The sequence below is a fragment of the Choristoneura fumiferana genome, chromosome 4 (assembly GCF_025370935.1).
Source record: "Choristoneura fumiferana chromosome 4, NRCan_CFum_1, whole genome shotgun sequence".
NCBI classification, from domain to species: domain Eukaryota; kingdom Metazoa; phylum Arthropoda; class Insecta; order Lepidoptera; family Tortricidae; genus Choristoneura; species Choristoneura fumiferana.
In genome coordinates this window covers 19,344,569-19,369,377 of record NC_133475.1, presented here as the reverse complement: position 1 = coordinate 19,369,377, position 24,809 = coordinate 19,344,569, and the positions used below count along the sequence as shown (strand labels likewise).

At 38.4% G+C, this 24,809-nt stretch overlaps 1 protein-coding gene and 1 pseudogene across 2 annotated transcripts in view; both read left to right on the top strand.

Annotated features, from left to right (window-relative positions):
• Positions 1-1,686: 1,686 nt before the first annotated feature.
• The window catches only part of hlk (hulk), a 37,041-nt gene continuing 13,918 nt past the window's right edge, over positions 1,687-24,809 (top strand). The window contains exons 1-12 of one of the 2 annotated variants that reach the window (XM_074087224.1): positions 1,687-2,196; positions 12,130-12,312; positions 13,730-13,870; positions 14,561-14,593; positions 15,697-15,879; positions 16,249-16,392; positions 17,028-17,210; positions 17,493-17,624; positions 17,790-18,104; positions 18,265-18,579; positions 18,668-18,982; positions 19,144-19,332. In XM_074087224.1, the coding sequence (XP_073943325.1) occupies positions 1,857-2,196; positions 12,130-12,312; positions 13,730-13,870; positions 14,561-14,593; positions 15,697-15,879; positions 16,249-16,392; positions 17,028-17,210; positions 17,493-17,624; positions 17,790-18,104; positions 18,265-18,579; positions 18,668-18,982; positions 19,144-19,332 (2,473 nt within the window). In that variant the 5' untranslated portion in view covers positions 1,687-1,856. The remainder of the gene's footprint in view (positions 2,197-12,129; positions 12,313-13,729; positions 13,871-14,560; positions 14,594-15,696; positions 15,880-16,248; positions 16,393-17,027; positions 17,211-17,492; positions 17,625-17,789; positions 18,105-18,264; positions 18,580-18,667; positions 18,983-19,143; positions 19,333-24,809) is intronic. The other variant, XM_074087225.1, reaches the window with a different exon arrangement.
• LOC141427141 (uncharacterized) lies at positions 19,557-22,894 on the top strand (annotated as a pseudogene).

Here is a 24,809-nt window from a genome sequence, read left to right as displayed (position 1 = left end):
AAACTATACACCAGCTAGAGCATAATTTTTTAATGTGATTTTGTGCAGCATACATTCATCATAAAGATTATGAGGTTTCTTTGGATAAGGGGAAATATCCTTTGTCAACCGCTGTTGAATAGCAATTATCTATCTAGTTCTAGTGTCTTAGCTAACGTAGATATATTGTTCTAGTGTGTAGGTACCTAGAGTTAAGTTATGGTGCATCCCAGTGCCTCTAGTGTGGCGTTTTCACAAAACATTCGTTTACAATTCGAAGACGTAAATCGAGCCTTCCATTGTCGATACGTAGCAAATCTACGTATGTATGTAATTCAGACAAATTCGTTTAAATTACTGCCACCCAATTTGTCCCGTCTTAAACGGTGCCTGTTTAATTGGCGCCACCATCAGTATTCTTAACAAAGCTATTTAAAAGCTCTCCAACTATCCATTATTTATAGCTTCACCCCAAGGCCGTGTCACCATGCGTGGATCTGTTGCGATGTAAACACAACCGAAGTTTGCTTCGAGGAGCTCAAGGGAATAGGAAAGTGAATATGAGTAGAATGGTCCCTTCAGCTTATAGTGAAAGTGAAATGTAGGTATATCTAGAGATACTTATACCTAGATGTGAAATAACTAATACCTGGGTCTACATTTTATTTGTTGCCGTTTCTGACCTCTCTGCGTCACGAGATTATTTGTCTTCTAACAAATAAAATAAAAAATTGGTGCCATTGCTTGTCTTTTTCGGTTAGGTTAGGTTAGGTTACAGAAAAATTAAAACTGCCATAAGTCCCACAAAAAAATCTACTCCGTCACTTATTTCGGGGACAAAAACAACAGCAAAAGAATGTTGATCCACCAAGCTAGAAAACGTTAAGGAGATTATTACCGCGTAAAATACGTTTTTAGTATTATTTATTCAGTTCAGGAGTATTTAGATGACATTGTTTTTAAACAAATAACCAATTACCTATAGGTAGTTTTAATTAATATTTTCCATTTCTCTGTGACAAAACATGTAGATCTATAAATCGATAGTAAAGCAGCTATCTACTTGCCACCATGCTTGGCCATGTGGCCATGTTTGGCTTGTATTCTACCATATCTGAGCAAATAAATTGACTACTGATAGAGCTTTTCCATAGTAGGTACCTAGCGTGCTTAAGATTATTCAAATTATTTAGTTTTTTTTCTAACACAAAACGGAGGTAGTTACCATTCGAATGAATTAAAAAAAAACCTTTTTTTTCGTCCGCACTTATGAACAGATTAAAAAATCGTCATTGAAATGGGATTAAATAAATATAAATAAGTAATTGTTTAAATACTTTAATAATAATGTGTAATAAAATAATGTACCTACAACTACTCCAGCGGTACAAGAGGTTATCGGCCCAGAGGCTGCATTTTCTATACCCAGTGTCATCCACGAAGACGCGTGATTTTGACAAAATTAGACATTAATGACATTGTAATAAGGACCACGGCACGCGTCATCGTGAATGACTCTACCTATAACGGCTAACGCGTGGATGCTTGCCATCTACCACCTGTTACTACCTTCATCCTAATCCTTTGACAGAAATAATATTCGAGAGCTAAGGGCTAAGGTGTCAATGAAATTAAGTGTACAGGTATGTATATTAGCTTGGAAAGGAAGTGCCCGTGGCTGACTAAGATTAAGGTTCTTATGCTGGCAGCTGTAAGGGTACAATACAATACAATACAAATATTCTTTATTGCACACCATAAAGCAGTAAAAAAAAACTTATAATATAAACACTTAGATTCACGGTAGACAATAGGCGGTCTTATCGCTTAAAAGCGATCTCTTCCAGACAACCATTTGGGTACAAGAATTTGGGTAAATGGAAGCAAGGATGCGCTTGCGGCTGGAGGGTGCCCAGGCGGCGGCGTGGCGGCGTGGCGGCGCGGCGGCTGCGTCGCGCGGGGTTCAAGGCGGCGGCTATATTGGGCGCGCATGCGCCGCGCGCGTCGCGGGCGCCGGCGGGCCGCGCGCTCAGTACGCGCGCGCCCTCGCCATGGCTCGCTGGCTGAAGGCTCTAGCAGTCGTGTGGCTGCTCGCCGGCGCCGCGAGTGCCGCCCGGAAGGCGCCCGTGACCAAAGCCGAACCCCAGATCGAGGAGGTTACCGCCAAACAGTTGGAGCGAGTGCTGGAAGACAAGGACTTCGTCGCGGTGTACTGGTGTAAGTGCGCCCGCCGACCGGCGCGCGTCTCCGTTATTCTATGCTTTCCCTGGCCTGGAGCCAGCGCGGGGGCCGCATGTCGAAACGTCTGCGACGGCGCCCGTCCAAATGGGTTATAGTCTTAGAGCCGTTAATGATCTTCGGGAGACGGCCGAGCCGCCCGCCTCGACCAGCGAAGCTCCGATATTTTAGATGCGAGCGGCTCGGCGCGGAGTCTCCCGTTATGCAACGCGGAGACAATAAAACTTGACCCGACCGCTGCGGCTGTCGGCGCGCCCTAAAATGGCGGCGAGTCTCGTTTTCCACCGTTCCACCGCTGCTGGCTCCAAGGTCGGCCATCGCCTACGCTCGGGGCATGGCTAAAACTAACTGTGTGGTGTGTTGTACGTACCGCTGAAATAGACGTCCAATATGTGCTGTTAGGCATTCAGATTATTTTTGTTTGTTACCATGTCCTGGTGGTGATTTTGTCTGTTACTCCCTGCTCGGGAAAGTGAGTGCGAATTTAGCTCGAACGCTATCTCAAATGCATATGTTCGCCTCGACGTGTCGACACATCCGTCAAACGCCCGCACGCATGTGAAGGATGCGGCGACCGGCTAGACGCAAAAAGCGCTATAAATCTCTGTCAGAGCCCAGTTCATGCAATGCAACATTGTCTTTTGGCTGACACTCCACGCTCTGATCTAACTGCACACTTGTAAAGCTCTAAAATCTAGGTAATTGCTAGGGCTGCTTGCGATTTAATCTTCGTCTCTTTGTATATGTCTCCAGCCAGACGGCCAGTTAATGGCGTCAACATAAACATAAACAAAACATTCAGGAACGGTTATCTGATAACCTATCTATTACTTGGTTGAACGTAATGAGCAATGGAAGTTAATATTGACACAGCTTCACCAATCTACCACTAGTTTCGGAATTCAGTTTCAAATCTTTGAATGTTCCAAATACTTAGTTCCGCATGTGTTCTGAAGCCGCCAGGGCCCTTGATAGAGTTTCGGTCATAAAACGTGTTGTTACAAAAATAGTCCCAGGTTGCTTAGTGTGTTTTAGAGAAAAGACAATTAAGAAAACGTTCTGTACAACTGTTTCTTTGGAAATCATCCAAAATCACGAATGTTATCAATTTAGTTACAGGATTAATGAAAATAACGGCCGGGTTTTCGTGCCGCTAGCAGATGGTGGGAGCGCTTCGCTGAATTATGTTTCTCTTACTATTAACGTTACATACATTTACATATATCAATGTCTAGAAGAATGTGAGTGTAATGTAATCTGTCAAAAAATTACCCATTTCCTGGTTTTGTGGCTTTTGTCTTCTAATACTGTCCGAATTCTCTTTCTTCCATTCGTTTTTTTAAAGCACCAGGAAAATTAAAAAAAACCTATCGTAATGTCTCGTTTTTTCTAACCCCACAAAGGGCTTTGTAAATGTACATATGTTGTAGACCAAAAACAAAAGGCCAAGTGTGTTTTGGGTCACGCTGCAGTATAGGGTTTCGTACTAAAGTGCGACCAATATTCTATTATTACGTTTTGATCAATTATACTCGTTAATTTGTAAAGTTTACAATAGCAATTGTTTCCATTAAAAATCCTTAATATATTACTGCAATACCGTTATTTTTTCCCGTGTCCAAAATCAAACATTTAGTTAGGAGCAAGTTTTGCACTCTTTTTTAGCTCAATGCTTCGCAAACGGCTTTCTGAATCGTAAAGTGGCTGTCGCACACTTGCAACTTTGAAAGATACTTACTTATCCAACAATGTCTCATTTGACGTGGTAAACGAGGAAAAAAAACATTTCCACTTTACGCTAAGGGAATCTATTGAATCTAATGTCAACATCCTCTGACGATGCCTCGAAGAGGTGAAACACGTGTCTGCAGCAGTAATATTAGTGGTGGTGGTTTCGACTGTATGTTTTTTTGTATGTTTGTTACGCGATAGATTGTAGTAGACCGATTTTTGCTTTGCGGCTCTACCTTATTTGACAAGTTGGTCAAATGTTTCTTTTGTTGTCGTTGTTTAATTTAATTATCAACAGTTTAAATTAGTAGAGAAAATAGAAAAAATAAATTCGTAGTTTTAAAAACTCTTGTTCGCGCTTTTTTCGTGTCCCAAAGGAACTTTTTCCGGATCGGTCAATTTCTATGGTTAAATATTACCATTTAATGTAGATAAAGTAATGTATGCAACTGTACGTAATTAAATTAGGCCTTAACATGTAACAGTTGTATAAACTACTATTGTCAGATGCGCTTCGACGTTTTTAGAAGAAAATCAAGCTGACCAAAGAGGAACAGTATTTTAATGCTTTAGTAACTAAATAGTATGCAACGTTGCCAAAATATTTAACTGGCGCATGTTGTATTCGTAACTTTAAGACTGGGCACAATAAAAAAGATATTAACACAAACACGATTTGATTTAAAACATAGTGTTAACGATTCTGCGCAAACTACTTTCTGGTTTTCAGTTATTTAATTAACACCTTTTATGTCCTCCCTTATCCTTACCGCCTTGTCGTCTTATTCGTTTCGTGCTCGGTTATAGAATAGGACGGACCCATCTCTTCCCGTGGGTGTCGTAAAAAGCCACCAAGAGGCCTGATGTGAGAGGGCCCTTAGCGATCTGATGCCAAATGAGTCCACGGATAGAACATTTCTAGTCACTTAAGCAACTTTTTGAGTTGTAGCTTAAAAACTTGACACCAGGGCAGCACTTATACGTTTTATAGGTATTGCAACATTCTTTTACCTACGAGTCATATTGACAACGGTTTCGGTGCTTTTATTTAAAGGAATATTTCCTAATCCCTAGACTTTTTCTATGACAAATACTTTTATACATTGTGCATTATTTTCCTTTCAAGGCTATGGATAATCTTCAGCATTTTAACTCACAAAAACACAAAATAACACTTTAAAATACCACGCGCAAACAATGTTAAACTTTGACAGCAATAGACAGATGACATTTGAATTTAGTGTTACCAGTGCAAGAAATTAGTTCTATTGGTTTCCCGCAATATGGCGAGGTTTTTTTTAATTCTAGTCAGCCTTTACTATGGTTACAATTTCTTTAAAAGGAAAAAATACATATTTTATATTGTTTACAGATTATTTAATTCAATGTAAGTCATAGTATCTACATTATGCGAGCTCTACATTTTGAGATTAAAATCTCAATTAAGAAAAGAAAGGTGACTATAGACATGTTCTTTCTGTGGACCCTTGTTATGTGCGGAATATGCTGTGGCCAGCATGCTCTCTTAGTCAAAATACTTCCGACGCAACATTCCTTATGGTCTATATATTATGTTGTGTGGAAGTTTTTGGTACAGGCAGGATACTCTGGGGCTAAATCTACAAAATACTATTGACTACGTGTTATATGTAGTCGAAATGTTTGATCGCGAGAGAATTTATTATGGACGAAGTGTCATTTTGTTACAATATTTTCAGGGCATAATTTGTAATAAGTAGTCAAAATGTCAATGTCATAATGATATTTATTTTTAATTTTGTTTACGGATTCGATTTGTAGCATTCGAACATGGCGTATGTCGCTAGTGTCGCTGCTTAAGTGGCTAAATAAGAAACAACACAAGCTGAGATATGAGGTGCATAGGAGAAATTCGTGTCTGTATCGTTGTCCAGCGGTGGTGTAGCGGTATAGCACACGGCACGGAATGCCGAGGACCTGGGTTCGATTCCCAGCGCTGGTCTTATTTTTCTGGTTTTTCTGTGCATCTATATTTCAGTTTGTATTTTCCATATAGGTTTTACGGGATGACCGTAAAAGTAACAAAAAATTTGGAATTGAAATAAAAAATACAAAAAGATTCCAAAAACCAACCTTATAGTTTCGCCATGTCTGTCTGTCTGTCTGTCCGTCCGTCCGCGGCTTTGCTCAGGAACTATCAATGCTAGAAAGCTGTAATTTTAAAAGGATATATATGTAAACTATGCCGACAAAATAGTACAATAAAAAATAAAAATAAAAAATATTTGGGTACCTCCCATAGACGTAAAGCGGGGGTGATTTTTTTTTCTCATCCAACCCTTTAGTGTGAGGTATCGTTGGATTGGCCTTTTAAACCCATTAGGGGTTTGCTAAGACGATTTTTCGATTCAGTACTTTGTTTGCGAAATATTCAACTTTAAAGTGAATTTTTTTATTAAAATTGAGCGTCCCCCCCCCCTCTCTAAAATCTAAACCAGTGAGTGGAAAAATTTGAAAAAATTCAGGATGGTAGTCAGTATATCAAACTTTCAAGGAAAACTATAACGGATAAGTTTGCTTGAGAATTATTAGTAGTTTATGAGTAAATAGCAGTCTAAGGTATAAAATATACTTAAACTTGGAAGATTCCGTATAAAATACGAAATCCTTAGAAAAAATTACTTAATTTTTTCGTAATGGCTACGGAACCCTATTTTGGGCGTGTCCGACACGCTCGTGGCCGGTTTTTTTATATGATAGCGGGGAAAACGAGCAGGGGGATCATTTGATGGAAAATAAATACTGCCACCCATGGACATCCATAACACAGTTACAGATGCGTTGCCGGCCCTTTAAGAAATAATAGTCTCGTTTTTTGAAGTTCCCAAGTTATACCGGTCCGGAAATACTGGCGTTTCAAACTGATTCCAAATTGAATTTCCGGTGGAAAAGCAGCATAATATACTTATTGACTTTTACAACTTGATTAGGTCCTTCAAATATTAATTATTGCCTCTGGCAGCTCTGTACGGAACCTTGAAAATTATAAAGCTTTTATTTGATCACTACACGTGATAATCCCATCGACGTTGGTTGCCCAGCACTGTACTTAATACTGCCCTGCTATTCCGAAATTCGTAAATCGAAGTTCGTATCGTACCGTCCCTATAAGTGTCAGAGAGACGGAACGAGAGGAACTTCGAATTAGCCCCGCTGTTCCTCGGCTATTCCCTTTTGCTATCGATATCAAGCAGCGTTCCTCGTCTCTCTCCAAGCATTCCCTCGTCCGTGGACCAACGTCACAGCTATCTTTAACATCGAACACATACATCATTTCGGCCGCGTTTAAAATAACCACAAAGTATAGCATTGTGCTTTCGTACTGTTACGTACGTCTGACGTTTCTTTTTCTCCATAATGAATCAAGTCGTTCGGAAATAGATGAGAGCATGCCTGTTGCGGGTGGCATGGCGTTTGCGTAATTTTGTTTTATAGTCGTCCAATTCATAAAAATGATGATTTATTTAGTAGCGTTGATCGTCGAAGTATGGGGTAGGTATTTTGAGAGGTTGACTAATTAAAAGTGGATGAATAGGACATACATGCTGTAGAAGACTTATGTCTTAGTGTAAAGATTGTAAAGGTCTCAAAGATTCGCATAGACACTATGGTCTTCCAAAGGATTCGCAGACAGTAATCTGTTGGGTAGCTTAAAGCGGCTATTACAATGAATCGTTCACCTTAATAACGCCGTCGCCGAACTTGTTTCAAACTACTTAGGCCAAGGTATTTAGGTTTAGGTGTTCTTTACACTTTTGCAGTCGCCGCATGCACCATGCGGCCAACGACTTAGTGTAATTCCTGCTTAAATACAATCCGAGCTTGAGTCCTCTGCTGCATATGTCCACTTATAGAAATGTTTACAAAAGAAATGAGGACCCCATATAAACATCAAATACTCAAGTTTTATGTGGTGGTCTGCGTGGTGTATTACCGAGAATAAAGGAAGTTGTTAAATAACATTTCTGATGGCGCGTAGGTACTGGCTTGTACAATCTACGAATAAAGTGTTTTTTTTTTTAATACAGAACCTACTTTGAACTACAGGGCGAATTTAACAAGTTATTTGATGATGAACCTACATATTTTCTGCTCCCAGGAATGTTTCATCGATCCTCTTTTCGTCTACATGTCAAGATGAAAAATACATGGAGGACATGGTTTTTTTCTTTCTTATTTTTATTGACACTTTGAACACTCCAAGGGATCATGTCAGCCTCATGGGTGCTAGCTCAGATCCCTACACAAAGATCAAAGGATATCGATTTAATAGTAATTTTAAAAGTATCAAATCCCAATTTGATCAAAACTATCTCTTTCTTTCGATCTTTTAACCATTCCAAATGATTATGATGTCATTCGTGTTAATATTTGGCTACGGTGTTTGTTTTTGTGCCAGTGATATTTGATACTTCTATTCGCTCATTCCTCTTTCTTGTCTTTTGCCCAACCTTAACGCGTTTTAGTTAGGATATGTCTACTATATGTTGTCAAGTGCTGCCTAAATGCTCTCTTTACTTTATCTTATTAATGAACAGATTTCATGTTCTTTTGAAGCGGATATTTCTCTTTTATTTCTATGTTCTGATCTTGTGATCGTTCAAAATTCTCGTCAGTCACCGTTAGTTTGTTTTTGTTCAACATCTTTTAAATTTTCATCACATCTTCAGATTTGCAATTAATGTTTGGTCGTTAAATAGCAACCGCTAATGTGGACTCGACTGGAAGAATCGTAAACTCGATGTTCAGTTTAATGTTTATAAGTTAGCTTTAGTTGCACCTGCTTTACTCACTTTTTAGTCAAAAGACGCAAGTTCTTAGACGGCTTTTACTCGTACAAGCATTTAATTAACTTGCAGCAGTCGTATGTATTTTTTTGTTTTGTGGTTTTAATATTTGTAAACTAGGATCGATCTTGCTTTCTAGGATCCAATTGAGCTGAAGTTTTGCATACTGTGTAAGTTCGGTGATAGTCAAATAATCTGGTACCGTAAACTGCTTCAACTTTGCCCTCTGGCCCCAACATTGCCTGAGTTGATTTAGAGTCGATAACTTAGCACTCTTATAGCTTTTAAACTTTTATCTACACGGGAATTATTATTACGGGGGATAAAAGTTTTAAAACCTAAAGGGTGCTAAGTTATCTACTCTAAATCGAATCAGGCAATGTTGGGGCCAGAGGGCAAAGTTGAAGCAGTTTACGGTAGGGAAATACCGGCGGGCCGGCCAGGATCGTGTCCACAGACCGGAACTCTTCAACGGTTATCGTGGGATCTATTTGAAACTTGGTACGAGTATGTAGTGATTAGTGAGGATGACAATGTTACGCAAGTTACAGTCAATGAGGGTTTTCACAGAGGCGAAATATCGCTAGATGGCGTTAATATCGAGAGGTTTGTTTCTGTTTGACGTTTGCTCGTGATTGGTTAAAAAACTAAATGAGCCAATCACAAGCAAACGTCAAACGAACCTCACGAGACTAACGCCATCTAGCCATATTTCGCCTCTGTGAAAACCCTCATACAAAGAACAGTCAGCAAAAAGAGCTTGCATTTAAAAGTAGTTGAATAAAACAACGTCTGTCTGTCTGCCTCCAGACAGTCACGTAAACATACGGATAGACGGGAGAAACATAAATGTAAATCAACACAAAGTCTTCTCAAAATGTTAAATTTATATCGAAACGAATTCTATACAACAGGTTAACCATTTGTTTGTAAAGATGTAAACTTTTATGGCTCTTTTAAGTGGAGAAGAGTAATATGGCATTGGGATTTGGAGAAACCACTCTAGGCGCCGAGGGGCGAGAAGCGCCTAAATCAGGTGGCAAAGGGTGTTAAGGTATATGGATGCTTTGATGGCAATTTTCGAGAGGCTGCTAGTTCAGGAGGGCGCTCTAGGGCGCTCAGACAACATCGCTCTACCTCAATTTAAGAGGCCCTGCATTCATACTACAACGCGTCTATACTCTCGGACAATGAAATCTCCAGTATAGAGTTTCATTTTATTCATTGATTAGATGAATAAAACAAATCAAAATAAACAAAATTAATGTACTTATGTTCCTAAGTATTCGTAGTAAATAGTTCTAGGACTACTCCGTCCGGGCCGTATTTTCATGGATTCGGATCGGCTGCTTTAAAGGGGTTAAATTCTATTAAATATGAAATTGTGTTTCCTGAGGGGTAACGAACAAGAAGCTATAAGAAATTTTAGGTACAAATAGGGCGGTAGAGTCACGCTGCTTTTCTTTTCAAGGGGTAGGTAATTGTCAAGTGAATTTCAAAAAAAGGTTAGAAACTTAGAAGCACTGAGTTAGACCGTTAATTATATCAGTAATATGAAAACACGTGGCCTGTGTTTACGTCCGATTGTTAGTAAACACAAGTTTTAGCAGTAAACTGCAAACTCTTTGGTCTTTGCTTCAGAACTTTGAACTCAGCGTAAACGACTCATAACTCTGTGTTTGAAAGAACATTGAAAAATGTTTACAGTAATTTATATTTCCAATGATTCACACGTTATACATTAGGCATATTTTCTACGGGATGGTGACTGCTATTATCTACCGTTAATGAGCTCCGATATTTCGACGCGACTAACTACAGTCGGTACCTTAACATTGTTTATTAATATTGCGATTAACTTGTACCAGCGTCATGATTAGATCACTCGAAGCCAGGGTAAACTGAAGAAGTTGCGGATGGATATTAATGTTGTGTAGACAGCTCTACGACTCATTATCATTACCAGCTGGAAGACTTCCGCCGTTGATCAAAGGCTCCTTAAAGCGCCACAAAGAACAACAGCTCACCACTTGCATCCACCGGTTGACCGCAACTCTCGCGATGTCGTCAGTCCACCAGACTTTTCTGCCCTAACGGTTATATGTTCTTCGAGCGATGTGGCCCGCCCATTGCTATTTCAAGTTGCACACTTGCTTCTACTATGAAGCCGCGGTGGCCTAATGGTTTGACCTATCGCCTCTCAAGCAGAGGGTCGTGGGTTCGAACCCCGGCTCGCACCTCTGTAGAAAATATTGCCTAATTACGTGCGGAATACTAGCGATATTTAGAACATTTTCCCAAACCTTATTTCCTAGAAGCAATTCATCGTTTTTGACGTGCTTTTTCCTAAATCAATTCAATCGCGTTTTGGTCAAGTTTATTAACACAGTTCCCGCGTGTGAAATATATTCAGTTGAAATGATTTTGGGATCTCATTCGGTAAAGTGGAAATGATATATTGGGAAATATTTCGAACCAGCCCTATTGTCATATAAACGAATCTATAATAGGCTATTTGTATCTACTAATAGAGAAAATCGGATATTTGCTCTCCAATTTTTCTACATTTTAACGATAGACTTTTTTAGAACGTCCAGTTTACATCCTATTACTAGTAGCGCATATTTTTTTTTTCTCCAAGTGCTCTACTACTCTACTAACGCACTACTACTTTTGAGCTCAACCCTTTGGGCCGATGCAAAATCATAACCTTAACTATAAAACCTGTGTCGATTCAAATTGAAAAAAAATAGCTTTTAGTAGTAAATTGGATTTTGGAAAGGAAGCATTCGGGAAAAGTGGGAAATGATGATATTGGGAAAATGATCGAACCAGCCCTATTGTCATAAAAACGAATCTATCCAATAGGATCTACGGTTGTATCTACTAATAGAGAAAATCGGATATTTGCTCTCCAATTTGTTCTACTACTTTTTATTACGAAGGGTAAGAAAGAACGTCCAATTTACCTATAACTAGTAGCTAGCATATGAAAATTTGTCTCCAATTTGCTCTACTACTCTACTATTGCACTACTACTTTGAGCTCTTAACCCTTTGGGTCGATGCAAATCTATCATAACCTTAACCTACCTAAATATGTTTCTGTGTCGATTCAAATTGAGTAAGTAATAAATAGCTTTCCAACTAGTAGGGTAAATTGGACGTTTTACACTAATTTGCTCCATTGTTAAATAAATAAAACTAAGTATAGCAAATTGGAGAAAATAAGTTTAATTTGCTCTGTCGCTAAAAATATTTAATAGAGAAAATTGGAGGATAAATGTCCAATTTGCTCTATCTATAGTTCTAGTTTAAAAAAAACGATTTCTATTTACACCCGCCTCCCCCAACAGATGCAAGGAGCTGTGTGACGTGTGACAAGGTGCTGGAAGAACTGGAGAAGATAGACGACGACACAGACACGTTTGGGGTGGACTTCGTCAAGATCAACGACAAGCGGCTTGCCAAACAGTATGGCATCACGAAATTCCCCGCCCTCACGTATTTCCGTGAGAAGGAACCGATCATTTACGAAGGTATGTCACGTCACGAGTTTTATAACTCTAAAGTCAAAATATCTTTATTCAATTTAAGCTATGACAAGCACTTATGAATGTCAAAAAGACATCTACCACCGGTTCGGAAAAACCTCTGTTGGGAAGAATCCGGCAAGAAACTCAAAGAGTAATATTTTTTTTTAAACAGATTTACAATGTTGTTTAAAGATTACAAGTATTTAACTCAACTACCTAATTTCATCAATGAACTACAATATTTTTACCTTGCTTGCTTCTCCGACACCAACCGTGCATGCAGCTAAACTGTCTGTGCGACACATACAAGGTTAATACAAAATACAATGCTACGAATGCAGCATCCACCTCAATGTTTTAACGAAGTTGTATACTATTTAGATAATTTAATACTGGCCATTTTTCTGTCAGTTTGATTTTCTTCTAAAAATGGCAAAGCGTAGGTATAACTACAAATCTTTACCAATCGTCAAGTGCAAATTAGAAGTGTAGAGTTAGAAATCGAGTAGATTTTCTGACTTAGCGAACCACACGAATATTTTACTATGAAACAAAATCTTTTGTGAAAATTATCTGAAATAATGCCACTTCAACCATCTATCTAATAATTTACGTAATTCTATATCTATCCATTTGAAAAAGAGTAATTTGTAAAAAAAAGTAAGTGGGATTCTACGTGCGAGCGATGCGACACACCGTGAAGAATTTGCTCGCATATATATAGGATTGAGACTCCTCAGTGATATATTAAGAGCTATATCACTATAATATAGTTATGTTGCTCTTTATATGCTCCGCTCGAAATGTCAATGACATGCAAGATATTTTTCATCACAACATAATAACGTAAAGGAAAACATACGATCTCGATGACTAACGGTGACATAAAAAAATCTTACAATATTTTAGTGAATTCTTGAAACAGATATGACACTTTGGAAAAATTACAAGCTTTCTAAAAATAATGACTGGCCGTGAAACAATTTATTAAATAAGTGGTATATTGGAGAAGACAGCTGATGTATAAGTCTGCATCCACATTTCATCAACATCCTAAATAATGCTAAGACTAAATTACACACTACCCACTAGAACTCGTGTTGTATGTTTTTATACTTTTTATTGCATAACTATCAAACGAAGACATAAACATTGTCCAAGTGAGAGCCTAGCCAGATCAGAGCTATTTATCTGAAGGAGGGTCTATTTAAAGGAACCTCTGGACTCTATTAGAGCATATTATCATTATCAAGAACAAAGTAAAACATTATCATACATAAATTTCAAAATATCGAATTTAATTTTAATTTGACGAATAATTAAAATTATCCTTGTCCATTATCCGTTTTTAGGTCTTCTGATTCTGATTATTTCTTGAATACTGTATTGACAAAAGCTGATTGTCTTATTGCATTCGTAGGAGATCTCATGGACGAAGAGAGCGTCCTGGATTTCCTGACGAGTTTGGAAGCAATGGATCTCCCTGACCGGATAGAGGAGGTAAACCAGAAGATCCTGGCTAAGATCATCGAGGACACCGAATACGTTGCCGTGCTCTTCTGTGAGTATACGCGTGGCTTACGGGCTTTCCGTCTTCGTCCATTTATCAGCTATCGTGGTAAAAGCAATTTCTCAACTAACAAAAAGCACTTTTTAACGTAAGTGATCTTATTTAGAAGTACCTAGTTTTTTACGAATTAGTCTAATTGACTGTATACTTTCCTAGAGGGTGGATATTCGAGTGTTTTTACAGTCATTACCTTCCCTCCCACAAATTATATCCCAACAAAAACATGCTGTAAAAACTGTCAAGTCTCGATTGAGATGATTTGTTCATAAAAATTAGTGAATTCTGAAACAACCAACCCTAGGAGTCAGGTGCAATAAAAAGAGTAAATTTGGCTAACATCTGGCCTGTTATGTGATTCCATGTGACTCGTGGCGTAAAGTAATGACAAAAAAGTAATTTCATAAAAAGTATTGTATTGATACTCGTGTTTGACATGTCGTCTACGTAGCGATGCCTTGATAAAAGATGATAACACTTTCCATGAGGCAACCTTAATTATTGGTACTGCTAAAACGAAGATCATTTTCAGTTTCAAAAGTGCATATACTTACCTAGTATTCTGAACTGTAAATTCTTTTACTTAGACCTATCAATTCTCCGGATGAAAATTACGTCTTCTGGCGTATGGTGTTCTGTTACTGTACATTGTGCCGTTTTGTTTTGACTGTGTTTTTGACGTAGGTCCTGATCACAAAAATTGCGGCCCGTCGTCAAGTAAGTAAGATTCTAGCTGACGGCATGCTCCTTTAATGTCGGTGTGGCATAACTCTTCTCGCTTTGTAGCATTTGTGTAATATTATGTTTCAGCCGCGCTTTTCGCTCGCATCGATGGGCAAAACGGTGGTAAAACGATTCGTAGTTACATATGTACTCAATGAATAATAATGCTAATTAAAAGTTTTGCTCAGATTTAACTGAACATGCTGATGATGTATGAATCATATAAGTTCACTTTTAAAATCATAAGACAAAGTCATCAGATTAATTGACTTTTAACGCAAACTGAGCTACTTATAGTTACTTTTCGGGGTTTAGTTTCACGTGGCGTACAGCTGAAAATTGACTGTCGGACAATTGAACCTGTCTACGTGGTTGAAGGGAGAATCAAAAACGCGTTTGCATTATCGGGCCGTGTGGCGAGCTATTTCGGCGCATCTATTTCCGTCCGGAGCGACCGGGATTGACGGTGGACTGTCACGCTCGGCATTCTCTCTAACGGCAAACGAATATTAAAAACCTATTGTCTCGCATCGCATCAAAGACCAACCCAAACCGCACCATCTTCACGAAATTAGAAATGACCTTGACCCAAATCTGTGATGAGAGACGGCACACGCCAAAGGATGCCGTTTTATAAACTTTGTTTACGGTCGTCTAATTATATCCACAAGATCTTGCAGAGCAATGCATATTTTTATAAAGTGATAATATCTTGGTTGAAATCATGTATTAGGCTGTGGTAACATTGATGCACCCTGCAAACGAGTTATACCTATATATGTTTAGAATTTAGAATCCACACCTTGTCCCCGAATCGTGAGATATAGGCCATACCTACACACACCCCCGCTTTATATTTTACTTATGCGAATCACAACGCGTCTGCACACAGACGTCGACACTGCACGACACACGCTTCATATTGCACAGCACACACGATTAAAATACCTAATTTTCCAGTAACACACCACACTCATTTCGAGCATTGCATTAATAGCACTGCTTTAGAATCCACAGAGCATGGCGGTATGCACCCAGGCACACACTATTAGCAGTTTTAACAATCGGTGCTCATGTATTGGCTTGGTGGATTACAGATAAGCCTGAATGCAAGAAGTGTGCGAAGGCCCTTCAAGAACTGGAGAACATTGACGATGAAGCTGACCAGCTCGGAATCGGGTTCGTCAAGATCCATGACGAGGAACTGGCCGAGGAGTACAGTCTTGGAGACTTGCCAAGACTGGTGTACTACAGGCACGAAATACCCATTATCTATGAAGGTGAGTCATAACGCTTATTACGGCTTACGATTATATTACGAAATTGGGTGTTCGTTGCATTTAATAGATTTGCATTTATTGGCAGCGCATTGCCTTTGCATAGTTGCCATTCCAATTTAGCGACAGCAGATGATTCAGACAAGAAATTTTTCATCGGGGTAACACTATGTCCTTATGTGTGTCAGTCATCAAGTTAATCCTTTTCAGAAAGACCACTGCAATATGATCAAAGTTAGATCAAATAGGTTTATTGGTTTAAGTCTTTAGTCTTACCTTACCACCCCATAGTCTTCCAACAGTCCTGTCATTCACCAATTAAATTACTTTCAACCAAATTTCGTGTATCCTTATTAAGAAATAACTTTTCAGCTGAGCTGAGCAGAGAAGAGGATGTGCTGGAGTGGCTGATTGCTAACAAATCTACCGGCGATGAAGAGGACGTCATCGAAGATGTCACCGCAAAGACCCTTAACACGCTTATCGGCAATGTGGATAACCTTGTCGTATTATTCTGTAAGTCCTCTGCTAAATTACAAACAGTAACTTTTTTTGATTTATGTATCCAGCTTTCACATATTCGAAACACATAAATATTTAGGAACGCAAAGCGATTTCGCGTCTTAAAATAATTTTCCTTAAGATTTGATATCTGCTCTAAAAGTTAGAAGATATTTCTTTGGATAATTATTCAGTCAGATCAAATCTTTCATATTTGTATGTCCATAATCATTCTACGTGACGTTAAAAATAAAATCAAGTGTATAGCCCAGTTCTAGTTGGCCATCTAAAAATACTTTAACAGGCGCTTCAAAGGAAATGTGGTTACATTTATAAAATGACGTCAAGCAAGAAATTACAGCTTTCATAAAATTAGTTCCTTACCGTTCACTTTGTAACCTTGATCCAGTTCTATTATTTCTGCAGTATTTGAAACACCTGTGCCCATTCAAGATAATTTTAGTTAACATAGATTTTATTGACTCTCTATGAGAATCTTTCTAACACTGTTGCAATTTGCTAACAATGGTCCATTATCATTTACTCTTAAGTAAAAAACTTTAATGCCACGTATTTTTACTTGCAACAACTGAATGAAATGAAAACTGATACTGATAATATCATCACATTTACCTGATTTTTTTTTCCAGATGACCACGGCGATGACGAATCAATGACAGTCCTCGGTGAACTAGAGAAGATCGACGACGACTGCGACCGTCACGGCATCCAGTTCGTCAAGATCGACGACGCAAAGGCCGCGGACTCATTCGGTATCGACAACATTCCCTCCATCGTGTACTTCGAGAAGCAGATCCCCAACGTTTACGACGGTAAAGATAATACAGCGAATAGACTTGTTTGCAATAAAACTCTTTGAAAATAAAGAACTGTGTTTATACAGTTTTTATTACTCTTCATGTTTTCACCTTAAAATGTAGCTACAACGTCTATGTTTGAAAATAATGGTAAAGTTTACACAATGCGAAGTTTATAGGTCTCAATGTGATGTGGTCTCTCTTACTGTTAATAATTGGTTAGTTAGTGTTATAGTAACAAATATGATCAAAAGCTTGCAATAGATGTTAAAGAAAACAATGGGAATGCTGTTACAGGTGACCTTGAGAATGAGGACGAGATTCTGGAATGGCTGGTCGGACAGCTGGAAAAGGATGAGATCGAAGACGTCACCGACGAAATGCTCGACAAGTTGATCAAAGATGGGAAAACCGTTGCCGTGCTATTCTGTAAGTGGAAATTTATATTTTAGAACAAAATAAATATAATAATTTAGTGATTTTCATAATTGTGACTAGACTATGTTTCTACTTATTTTATGTTGAAGATAACGTTGAGAGTCAGTAATTCATAAAACACAAAATACGGCTAAAAATATTTTTATATTTTTACAGATGACAATAACGATCGCAAATCTCAGAAAGTATTAACGGAACTAGAGAACATCGATGATGAATGTGACCAACTTGGCATCGCTTTCGTGAAGATAGATAACGACGAGGAAGCCAGAGAATACGGCATTGAAAAGATCCCGACGCTTCTGTACTTTGAGAAGGGTATTCCAACTTACTATGAGGGAAATCTTGAGGAGGAAGAGAAGGTACTAGCGTGGCTCAGATATCAAGTAGAGAGTGACGAAATTGAGGATATCACTGACGAAATGCTCGACCTCATCATTGAAAAAATGCCTTACGTCGCTGTACTGTTCTGTAAGTATTCTTTACTCTCTCGTAGCCTTAACATTGGTCAGTTTGAAACAATGCCAAATTCCCAAATAACTCCACTGATGATTAATGCCGTCGATCGCTTTCGACTGTCCCGTGAAGAACTGACATAAAAATGAAATACAGTTCTTCGTATTTATTTCAGACGACAAGGACCAGAAGAAGAGTCAAAAGATTTTGGTTGAACTCGAAAACATCGATGACGAGTGCGACCAAAATGACATCGCCTTCGTCAAGATTGATGACGATAAGGAAGCTAAAGAATATGGTATCGATACCATCCCGACCATGGTATTCTTCGAAAAAGGCATTCCTCACGTCTATGAAGGAGATTTAATGAAAGAAGATGAACTCTTCGGATGGCTATTACATCAGAAACGACACAGTGAAATTCCTGAAGTAACTAACGAGATGATGGATAAACTGATAGAAAACACACCGTATTTGGCAGTTATCTTTTGTAAGTCCATTTTTTTTTCAACATTTTCATTTTTATTTGTCTTGTAGGACAAATTAAATTAAACTAATGTTTGTTTTTATAAATTTAGACGACAAAGAAGATAAGCAAGACATCAGAATCCTTAACGAACTAGAGAACATTGACGACGAGCTTGAAAAAGAAGGCATTGTGATCGTTCGAATGGACAACGAGAATGAGGCTAAAGAATTCGGTATTGACCATCTGCCAACCTTGGTGTATTTCGAAGAAAACATCCCGGCAATTTATGAAGGAGATCTGATGAATGAAGATGAAGTGTTGGAGTGGCTGATTGAGCAGAAGAACACCGCTACTATCGAAGAGGTCACCGATGAGATCTTGACTGATCTCATTGAGGAGCATGAATACGTGGTCGTATATTTCAGTAAGTAAATTACTTAAAATTTAGAAAGTCATCACTGCTACACCACACGAATTAATTCCTTTAACGCAACACCCGACACATTGCCACATTAGAACCTTCATCTCCATTTTTTACAAAAAAGTCTCTTACCGCCGCTGTAGCCAATGATAATCGCATTCTAGGTGGCAACTGCGAAGAGGGCGAAGAGTGTGACAACATCCTGGACGAGCTGGAGAACATCGACGATGAGCTGGATGAAACCGGCATCATCTTTGTCACCACAGAAGACATCTCGCTCGCCAAGAAGTACGGCATCAAGACCTTCCCGACGCTGGTGTTCTTTAGAAACAAAGATCCTCTCATCTACAAGGGTAGGTTTCAGTTAATTGTTTATTATTGTAAAAAATATAAATGTTTTCATGCAAAACTCACCTTGTGATAATAAGCACGCATCGCTCTGTTTGCCTAGTCAGCTGAATTGTATAATGAACGAGTGAATTGCAATAAGCTCAAACATGAATGAAACATCAAATAAGAAAATATCAGGAAACATTAACATGACGCACTTAATATTTATTATCGTAATGCCCAATAGATGAAAGCCTGCTGTCACTTCTATTGATAATTAAATAAAATGAGATAAAATACTAGGAAAGAAAATAAAGAAGATGTTAATAGCCTCCTGACGTCAATGGCATAAAGTTTAATGTTCATAAATCAAAAATTTGACTTGGACGACAAGAGGATAGAGTAGGTCAGAATAGCGATGGTATAAATTTACCTTTATCCAACGATAGCTTCTTTGTTCAATAGGTAATAGTACAACTATTTATTCCAGGTGACATCGAAGATGAAGACGAGGTGCTATCGTGGTTGACAGACGAAGATACACTAGAGATCCCCGGCAAGATCGAGGAGGTCAACTCCAAGATGTTAGAGAAGATTTTGGAGGAAAAATGACCACGTCGTCGTCTTTTTCTGTAAGTTGGACTTTTTTGTAATTCTTGTAAATCTGAAGACTTACAAGAAGAAGAATGCGAAAGTTTGCAACCAAAGCCTAGTCTGTATACATAATGATAAGGTTTATTTAATTAACCAATTTTTGTATTGAAAAATAAAGGCCAACGAAGAACCTTGTCATAGCAAATAATTTTATTTTCTATAACAAAGCTTATCGAATGACGTGATTGACGTGTTGACAAAATTCTGTGGTGGTCTACGGTGGTGGTATAGGAATTCAGTTTGTTCCTACCTACCTATCATATTATTTTTCACTTAATTTTTTTTCCATTTTAAAGTTCCTCAATTAACTCTTTTAATTTCAGTAAGAGTTCAAAATTTTCAACCTGTTCACATTTTCCTGTATCTATTGCAGATAAAGAAGGTGACAAGAAATCTCAAAAGATCCTTAGCGAACTCGAAAACATCGATGACGAGTGTGAAGAGAAAGACATCGACTTCGTAAAAACATCGGATGACGGCGTGCAAAAAGAATACGACCTTTCAGAACTTCCAGCTTTGGCTTTCTACCGCCACAAGTTCAGGACGATCTATGATGGGGACTTGATGCATGAAGAAGCTATCTTGTCGTGGGTGTTGGACCTCCACGACTCTCAGCCTGATGTCATTGAGAGCGTGGACAGAAAAACTCTAAAGGATCTGATTACTGATGTGGAACATCTTGCAGTATTTTTTGTAAGTATATTTAATTTAAGCAAATCTTAATATTGTACCATGTTTCTAATAAAAAGACAATTTTGCATATTTTGCAATTTCTAAATTGAATTTTACGAGTATTTAACTTCATATATAACGAAAACCAAGTATCTCATAAAACTTAAGCAACAGTTATTCGATCTCTTTTGGTCATGTTAACTTAACGGAAGTAAGTGCAATTAAACCTTTGATTGCTGAGTAGATTTAATCAGATAATTAAAACGGCAAATCTCTTTGCAGACAGCGACGACTGTGACACATGCGACGAAGTTCTTGAAGAGTTGGAAACCATTGACGATGACACAGACAAACACGGTATCCAGTTCGTGAAGTCCAAGGATTCCAAACTAGCATCTGATATTGGTATTTTCAGTTTTCCAGCTCTGGTGTATTATGAGACAGGTGTCCCATCATGTACGATGGTAAGTATGCTATTGTTAATATTATTTCTGTTGTAACGAAACTAAATATTTTAAACAGATTTTTGTGAGGGAAAACTGCAAAATTCTTGGTAGATCCGCTATTTATTATGAAATTAATTGGAGTACTAACACTTAAGTGTCTGATTAGTAATATCTGTAAATTACTGATAAAAACAGATTTGAAAAGCAGTCGCTTGCGATACAACTAACGCAAAAAGGACTACCTTTTTCAGACATTAAGATTTAATAAACTGAAACGATTGTTTTCAATTTGACTAATCGTCATTTATAATTATTTAAATGGGTCATAAATAATGGAACGATATTTAATAGCAGGCCGCTAAGGAATCTGCGTTCAGCAGATGCTTAACCAAGACAATGAGAACGGATTGGACAAAATAACTACGAGTGCAGAATGGCCCTTTCGTAGGGTTTAATAGGTTCAAAAACATTAAATTAAATTATTAACAAAACTTTTAAAAGGGAACATGAAAGTTTTTAATAAATAATGCTCCTTTTAACATCATTTACTGTTTATAGGTGACTTAAAGAACGAAAAAAAGGTCCTCCAGTGGCTTGTAGATCAAAAAAGTAAGAATCCACATCCATTTATAGATTAATATCTAAGGTTAAACGATTTATGACTTTCAAAATATATACAATTATTACATGCATGACATCATTCTTGAAAAGAGACTTCTAAAATAAAAAAATGTTATTTCTTTACGCTAAAATGCTGGTTGTTTGAGCTGTGTCATTTTGCATGACAGTTACTAATGCCTGCAGGTGAAGATAGCAACCGACATAAAAATAAAGCTAATACTAAATCGAAGGCCAATGCAGATGGTGGTAAAGCCTCGGGGTTTGGCGGAAAAGGAGATGTGGAAAAGAAAAACTCAGCGAAAAGGGTAAAACCTGCAGAATGGAAGACTATGGGGATGTTGAAAGTTAGGTTCCCTGGAACTAGCGAGCCAAAGAGTAAAGGAAAGGAAGATGGGAAATTAAAGCCGAAAATAGATGACAATGACGATGACGAAGATGACGGTGATGATGACGATGATGATGATGATGACGACGACGATGATGATGACGATGACGATGACGATGACGATGACGATGACGATGACGACGATGATGATGACGATGGCGACGACGATGATGACGATGATATTGATAATGACGCTGACGATGATGGCGATAATGGGAAAGAATCTGTCAAAAAAGGACAGACTAAAGTATCGAATTGGAAAGAACTATTAAAATCAAGAAACCCTGGAAAAGAAGCGACGTGGAAAACTGTTGGTAAATTAAGAATACGTATTCCTGCAAACAAAGCTGGCGGGAAAACTAAAAACGATGACGACGACGATGACGAGAACGACAACGACGATGACGATGACGACGACGATGACGATGACGACAACGACGATGACGATGACGATGACGATGACGACGATGAAGACGATGAAGACGACGACGATGACGATGACGATGACGATGATGCTGTTGTCAATGATGACGAAGATGATGATGATGATGATGAAGACGATGATGATGATGATGGAGATAACGATGATGACGACAATAATAAAAAAACATCGAACTCCAAAATTAATTTCAAAAGTATTAGCAGTAAACGGAATCCCAGCGTTGCAAAGAAAACGCAAACACAAAACCACCGAGTGAAAAAAAATTATAATGATAATGATGATAGCGATCACGATGACGACGATGATGATGATGATGATGATGAATGACGATGATGACGAAGATGACGATAACGAGAGTACAAAAAATAAATTTAATGTTAAATGCAATACCTGTAAATTTAATTCAAAAGTAATTAAAAACAAACTAAGAAAAACTTCGCCAAAAGTTTCAACAATGATAACGATGACGACGACGATGATGAAAATGACGACGACGACGATGATGACGACGATGATGACGATGACGATGACGACGATGACGATGACGACGATGACGAGACGATAGTTTTTTCGGTAGAATAAACGAATGTTTACAGTAAATGAAGTTGGCCCCAGAGAGACCCTGCACGGAGGCCGACGACGACGATTATCGCCAATCAATTGTTCTGCGGCAGTCGATATATACCGCTGCGCATCGCATAGCCCAGCATGCCGACCTGCAGCGCGCGACGTACACATCTGCATGGTCTTATGGAACTCGCATGGGTCCTACATAGCATCCAGCTGTCGCCTGCAGTCATTCGCGCTTACCAATAAATGTTTTCCAATTCTATACTACTAACAAATCATCTAGACATACAGCGCATAACAATCTACGCGCATTAACTCGCAGTTAACTGTTGTAATAAGGTTTCTACGGGTTATAAAAGAGATTTTACTGACTGCAGGCGATCGCTGTTTCTACATTGGATTGGGGGCGAAACCGGCCGTCCCAAAAATGACTTACGAACCCTACCAGTGCTGTCCCACTAAAGTTCAGAGTCCGACCAAAGTAGCCAAAGCGACCCGACCAAGGTTCCGGCCAAGAAACTCGAGAAGGAGCACCCAAGCCGCTGGAAAAGCCTGCGAAAGGCAACAAAGCACTCGCCAAGCCAGAAAAGGGCAAAGGAAAAAAGGTTCACAAGGGTCTGACACTATTTGGTGGTGGTAAATTACATGTTAGATTATCGCTTGCAGCGGTATCGGGGCACCTGATACCACTGCAAGCCGCGTCGTGCACGGGTACCAAGTGGACACGAATGTTATACTCCGTCCTTGCAATCGGTTTCTCCTCTAATTCTGAGCCCAGCCTAACGTTGCATCGATTGTTGCACATTAACAAGCTAGCTTTCAATAACCTCGTGTCCCTTGTTTCTGCAAGCACTTAACAGGGTTGAATGTTGTATATAACTGAACGCAAATGGACTGTATTTACATCAGAAACATTTCGAATTCAGTACTAACTCTACCAAATGTGAATACGGACCATTCTTGATTGTCATCTATGTAGGTACTGCTTTACTATAAAAATTGTAGAACATTGTAAAGACCAAATATTGGGACGTTTAGTGACTATGAACAGATGTATAAATCGTTATTATGATTGTAAAGTGATTCCAATATTTAGAAATTAAAAGTGAGAGGAAACTACAACACGAAGGCATTTCTTATTGTATTTTGCCGTGCCATCTGAAAGACTTATTGTTGTAAGGATTTCATGTTCATATAGTTTTCTAGTCTTCATGGAATCTCATTATTTTGTAAAACATTTGTTAAACTATTTTACGTACTTTCTAGAATATAAAAATAGCTTTTATTTTCTACCGAACAATTAACTAGTTTTTGAATTACATCAACGCAAGGCCAGGTGACTTTAAGTTCTTGTAATAAGTTTCCGCAGTCAGCATGTCGTTGACGGCGCTCGTATATGGCGATATGTAAGTTGTATTGTTTGACCGGAATTCGCATGGCTGTTATTTATTGTCTAGTCGGCGCTGAATCAATATTTTTTTTGTTAAAGTAATAAATACATTTTTCTATTATAATCTTATCGTTATTCATTAAAGTACGAATGATGTCAGCATGGTATTGCTGTAGTATATTCCGAGCATGACTTTATTGGATGGAAAATGGTGAGTTTCCGAAATATATTTGAAATGGATGTGGGTTCCTTAATTATTTTTTAATATTTAGGCTTTTAGCACTTGAGTAACGATGGTTACATTTTAGGAAACTCTTGGA